This window comes from Cebus imitator, unplaced genomic scaffold, assembly GCF_001604975.1.
Source record: "Cebus imitator isolate Cc_AM_T3 unplaced genomic scaffold, Cebus_imitator-1.0 Scaffold473, whole genome shotgun sequence".
Lineage (NCBI taxonomy): Eukaryota > Metazoa > Chordata > Mammalia > Primates > Cebidae > Cebus > Cebus imitator.
In genome coordinates this window covers 350,535-356,260 of record NW_016107788.1, presented here as the reverse complement: position 1 = coordinate 356,260, position 5,726 = coordinate 350,535, and the positions used below count along the sequence as shown (strand labels likewise).

General features: G+C 52.1%; 1 protein-coding gene across 1 annotated transcript in view; it reads right to left on the bottom strand.

The window, feature by feature from the left end:
• KLK13 (kallikrein related peptidase 13) overlaps positions 1-2,868 on the bottom strand; it is a 9,701-nt gene extending 6,833 nt beyond the window's left edge. Inside the window, exons 1-2 of the mRNA XM_017512469.2 lie at positions 2,768-2,868; positions 2,149-2,237 (exon numbers count right to left, since the gene is read on the bottom strand). Of these exons, the coding sequence (XP_017367958.1) occupies positions 2,149-2,200 (52 nt within the window). The 5' untranslated portion in view covers positions 2,201-2,237; positions 2,768-2,868. The remainder of the gene's footprint in view (positions 1-2,148; positions 2,238-2,767) is intronic.
• Positions 2,869-5,726: the final 2,858 nt, after the last annotated feature.

Genomic DNA, 5,726 nt, shown 5'->3' with positions numbered 1-5,726 from the left:
CCACCATGCCCAGCTAATGTTTTGTATTTTTAGTAGAGACGGGGTTTCACCATGTTGACCAGGATGGTCTCGATCTCTTGACCTCGTGATCCACCAGCCTCGGCCTCCCAAAGTGCTGGGATTACAGGCTTGAGCCACCGCGCCCGGCCCAGTTCTCTTTTAATCCTGATTTTGTCAAGGATAAAGTCTCAGGATGGTGCTAATACGGTTTTAACACCTCCCTAATCCTCACTGAGCTCACTTTTTAAAGCCGGGAGGACACAGAAGCCTCAGCAGGCCACCTAACATTTATTATGTTGAACCGTCTGCAAAAGCTGTTTTAGGAAAGTCAAAAAGGGTCACGTACCAGCAGTTTCAGGCAGTCCAACCCAATAAACATATTGTTTGCTTTTCATTGTGTAGAATTTATTTCCTTCCTTACCTTTTATTTATGGCAAAGGATTCTGTTCTCCATTCAGGACAGTAATATAAACTTGAACATGCTTTCATTTAAGTGGAAAAAAAAAAGGGCTAACTTTATGAAAACGATTAGGTTAAAAGTTATAAAAATGGTTTTCAGAGCCTCAAGTCCAGGATATGGAGGACAGGACAGACAACGCTGATTAGGTTCTGACCCAGGCATTGCTGGTGTCTTTGGGGCAGGAGCCTTCTGTGCTTGAGTCCTAGGTTTCTCTGCTGTGAAGTTGTAGGAGTTCCAGTGCGCCTACCTCCCAAGGTTGTTGAGGACTCCACAAGGCATAACATGTGGCTCTCCTAGTCTAAGGTGTGGCACTCAGGAGAGGTATGCGCATGAGTCCAGCGAGTGTTGCCAAAGGGGAAAAACCACCCCACCTTCAGGCCAAGGATGGTGCCTGGTGCCAGGCACCCACAGACCCCTCCTTTTTCAGGTCTTGGCTCAGTGGTCAGGCCCTTTGGGAAGGCCTCTGGTCTGGGAGCCGCCATCACATCTCTAGGCTCCTGGCTTTGCTCCTTAAAGTCTTCACCTCATGTCAAGATAATTATTAACTAATTATTTGGATAATTGTTTGAATAACATCTGTGTCTGTCCCCGCTAGACTCCAGGTGCTGAGAGCAGGGACTGTGTCTCTGCTTGTACATCATGCAGCACAGTGGGCAGTGTTTAATAGCTGTTTGTTGAATGACTAAATGATTCATGAATGGAGTTTCCAGAGAAGCTGCCTACAAAGGCAGGGAAAGATAGGAAAGATCCATAGGAATCTTAAGGACTACCAATTTGGGGTGAGGTCACATAGGTTTGGGGTCAACCCAAAGATTAAAAGAACAATCTAGAAGGTTCTGGAAGGGACTACGTATGATGAGAGAATACTAGAGGCCGGGTACGGTGGCTCATGCCTGTAATCCCGGCACTTTGGGAGGCCGACGCAGGCCACCTGAGGTCAGAAGTTCGAGACCAGCCTAACTAACCTGGCGAAACCCAGTCTCTACTGAAAATACAAAAATTAGCTGGGCGTGGTGGCAGGCGCCTGTAATGCCAGCTACCGGGAGGCTGAGGCAGAAGAATTGCTTGAACCCGGGAAGCGGAGGTTACAGTGAGCCGAGATCGCACCACTGCACTCCAGCCCAGGTGACAGAGTGAGGCTCCTCAGAGAAAAAAAAAAAAAAAAAGAAAAGAAAAAGAGAGAAAGAGCGAACACTATTAATAAAGTAATAATGGCTCAGTGGCTAACTTAACTCCCTTCTATCTGCCACATATTGAAGGCTGATGCATTACAGCGTTTCAATATTCACAGTGGCCTTCTGTGGTAAGCACTTATAGATTGAACCCATTTTCCAGATGAAAACAATTTAGGCTCAACGCAGTTGCTAGGCTACTGGCTCAAAGCGGGAGCGTCAGGACGTGAACCTGTGTCCTTCAGATTCCCACAGAGGACAGGAAGCCTTGAACGGGGGAGGGGCTGCTGCAAGGGCATTTTCGAAGGAGAGGGATCTGGGGTCAGAGGGCCGACCTCGGCCGGGAAATCAGGCCACCCAGGGACAGGCAGGAAGTGCTCGGGGCTGTCCCCACAGGACCCGGCCCCGAGTGGGCGGGGGGCGGAGCTCGTGGCTCCCACGCCCCCTCCCCCTGGCCTGACCCCTCCCACCATTGTCCCGAGTGGCCACCGCGCCTCCACCCCCGCGCATTCTTACCTCCTGACAAGGCCACGGTCAGGGAGGCGATGACTAGGGCCAGGGGCCACATGGCTCCGGGATCGAGCTGGGGGCAGGGCGGGCGGGGCCTGAGGAGAAGGTGAAGGGGGTGTTGAGGGCGTGCCCGGAACCTCCGCGTCTGAAACCTCTCTGCTCCTGAGTCTCTCCTCCCCTCATTCACTCTTGACAGCGCTGCCCCTGGAGTCTGCCCCCCACCCCCAATTCGCTCCTTGGTGGGGGGGTGCAGTACGGAGGTGGGAGGGGCAGTGTGCAGCCTCCTGGGGCTCCGGCCTGCAGCCCCTCACCCCGAAAGCCGTCCCTCCTTCCCTGCCCTCTGGCGAGCTGGGTGGTCGGTGCACCCTCGCCCCGTTCCTCCAGAGCCTGCCTTCCAGTCTCCCCACTCTGGGTCAGTCCCCACGTTGGGGTTCAGCCCTAGTTCTTATCAGTCTGCGCTCTTCGCCTCTCCGTCTCTGCAGGTTTCTCTCTAGATCTGAGACTCTAGCTTCACTCTCCCTCTCCCTGACTCAGCGGCCCTTCTGCTTCCCCATCCCTCCTATCCCCTCCTCTCCCCAACCCTCGCCCTCCTCCGCTCCCCGCCCCCATCCCAGGCAGACCCTACCTGAGTGAGGGGGCCTCGAGGAGCGTCGGCCGCCAGCTGCCTGGAACGTCAGCCCCGACCCATGGCTTTTAACCCCTGAACTCCCTCCCCCAGCTCACTCAGCATTTCCTGGTCACTGGCCTCCCCCTCTCCACCCCCTGTGGCTCACCGGGCTGTCTCCAGGCAGCCCCCAGCCTGGGCTTGGCCCTCTGCTTGGGGCGGAGCTTCCAGGACATGTTAGGACCCAGATCGGACCCCGCCCAAACCTGAGTTGAACCCACTGTGAACTTTCAGGCGGCAGGATCCAACGAAGGGTAAAGGGAAAGCCCATTCCCTTCCCCCAGCCTCGACGAATTCCATGCGCATCCCTAACTTCAACCCATTCTGCACCCCGTTTTCTAACCTCTACTCCAACGCCAGGCATAATTCTTATCACACAGTCAGTCCCCAGATGGCCACATTCTACCCATTCCCACCTCCCTATCTGTCCCTAACCATACCTGGTACCCCAGCCCGTTCCTCAACCCCAGTGCCATCTCCAACATCGTCTCAGGTTTAGCTCTCAACACATCCAGGTTCCAATGCCCAGTCTTAGCCCTTTTTTCTTTTGAGAGACACAAGGACACACACAATCCATTATCCTGCCTCCCTTGTCCTGGCAACCACGATGACAAGAAGGAAATCATCAGCTGGGTGGATAGAAAATCAATTGCTCTTAGACTTGGATGGGGCAGAGATGCGACTTGAGAAAAGCAATATTTTCTAGAAATGGTCTTTTAGGAGCAAGGCCAGAGTGGGTGAGGGAGTCTACTGCACGTAGGTGGAGAGGAAAAAGCAGGAGTCAGAAAACTTTGAAGATGTGGATTGGGGGTGGGGGAGAGGAAGGAGGAAGGGGTGGTGTTTTGGGAATGAGTAGGTGTCTCCAGGAACTATGGCTGGGTGGAGTCCTGAATTAATCCTGTGGGGTGGAGGGGACAGGATTAGGGATTAAGAAGGACAGAGGTGGCGTCAGAATTCGGAATAAAGCCAGGGATGCGGACCAGATGAAGTTTGGAAAGACTGAGAGAGTGGAGGTGTCACAATGAGGATAAGGAACCGAGATGGATGGATGGATGGGTGAGGGCTCATATGGAAACTCACATGGTCCTTACTGATGGAGCTCAGGTTTGGATGTGGAGATCAAATCTGAAACCTCTCTGCTCCTGAATCTCCCCTCCCCTCATTCACTCTTGACAGCCTTGACCCTGGAATCTGCCCCCCACCCCCAATTCTCTCCTTGGTGGGGCTGCAGTAGGGAGGTGGGAGGGGCAGTGTGCAGCCTCCTGGGGCTCCAGCGTGCAGCCCCTCACCCCGGAATTGAAAAGGTAACTTTTCAAACATGGTCTAGCCATGACTCTGACATATATGAAATGGACATGTGTCAAAGATTTTTATCTTGACTCATTAATAAACGGCAGGGCCAGTAAGATGTTACAGAGAGCCATATGCACCTAGACAACAAGGAATGCTGACATGAATTTACAAATAGAGGCAAAACTGGCTATTCCACACTGGGAGGAGGAGGGAAATGCATTGTACTTCCACCTGGCAAGATTCATAAAGAGTTATGGGCAAGAATTATTTGCATTGCTCTCAGATATCTACAATTTAGAGTCATGAAGTAGCTCAATGACAGTAAAGGGTGCAGAGACCTCTTAAAATCAGATAACCCATCTAACTTTGCATTGAGGACACCTCAATGTCCAGTGTGGGGTCCCTTCCAAAGTCTTTTGCTAAGAAGAAAAATATGGCTTAATATAGGAAATGAGGAGAGTGTGTGGTTAGGTTATGGATGGGCCTGATGACAGCATTGGGAATGCAATGAGTTTGGGGAGAAGCATGAAAATTGGATGAGCTTGGGTATAGAGTTGGATGTGGTAGTTGAGCTGGTTTTGGGATAGAACTGGATTGTCAGATGGGAAGTGTCTGTGGATAAGTTGGTGATGGGGTACTGTTGGGTTGGGGCTGAAGATGGAACCAAGATTGAGGTTTGGATGAGGAAATGTTGAGATGTGGTCATGGGTTGACATTGGTGATGAGAACTAGCCATGAGGTTGAAAGTCTATGATGTAGCAGGTTTTGGTGGTGGTGAGCTGGGTCATACCCCACCTCTCAAAGTGAGAGAAAGGTCACTGTCTTTCTCCACCCTGAACTTCCCCCACTTCACAGGGCAGGGCCTGAGTTCACTTTTTGAATGGAGTTGTGTTTAGGTGGTGTGGCTGGAGGGCGGATGCCAGGTTAAGTGAGGCAACCAGCTTGTGTGGGAAGTCGGGGGACCAGTGCCCTCTTGTGACCTGAGTCCATGCTTCCTGAGGAGCCTTTCTGACTTGGGAAGATCTGGAGCCTGGAGTGAGGGTGGTTGGCCTTGTCATTTGCTGAGGTGTGAGTGCCGGGTCAAACTGATGTTAGGGGTTATGAGTGGCCGAACACGCATTGGCTGGCTCTGGTTGAAGTGAGGTCACGGACCCACTGAGGGCTGGGAACCTTCCACCCCTCACTTGATGCACAAGCCCATGGCTGAAAGTCACAGACTGGACCAAATCCAGGTGCACGTCTCTCACAGGTGCAGGTCTCTCCTCCACCACAGAGAGCTGGACTGGAGAAAGAAGAAGGAAGGACTGGAAAAAGAGACTGTGTTCCTAGTGGTTCTGACCTCAGACCCTGGAGCTAGGCTGCCTGAGTTCAGGCGATGTGACTGCTCTGTGCCTTGGCGTCCCCACTTGTAAAATGGCACAATCAATAGCACCTGCCTTATGGAGAAGGGTTAAATGGATGAGTACCTGAAAATGCTTTGAAGAGAGTGTGGCATGGACCAAGGGCCACAATGTACTTGTTAAATAAGTAAAGCTTAAGATGGAGGCATCGAAGGTTCCGGGAGGCTCCTCCCTAACTTGGCTTCAAAATGGGATTCTTTGTCAAGCAGAAACTGGAAGTTCTGGTT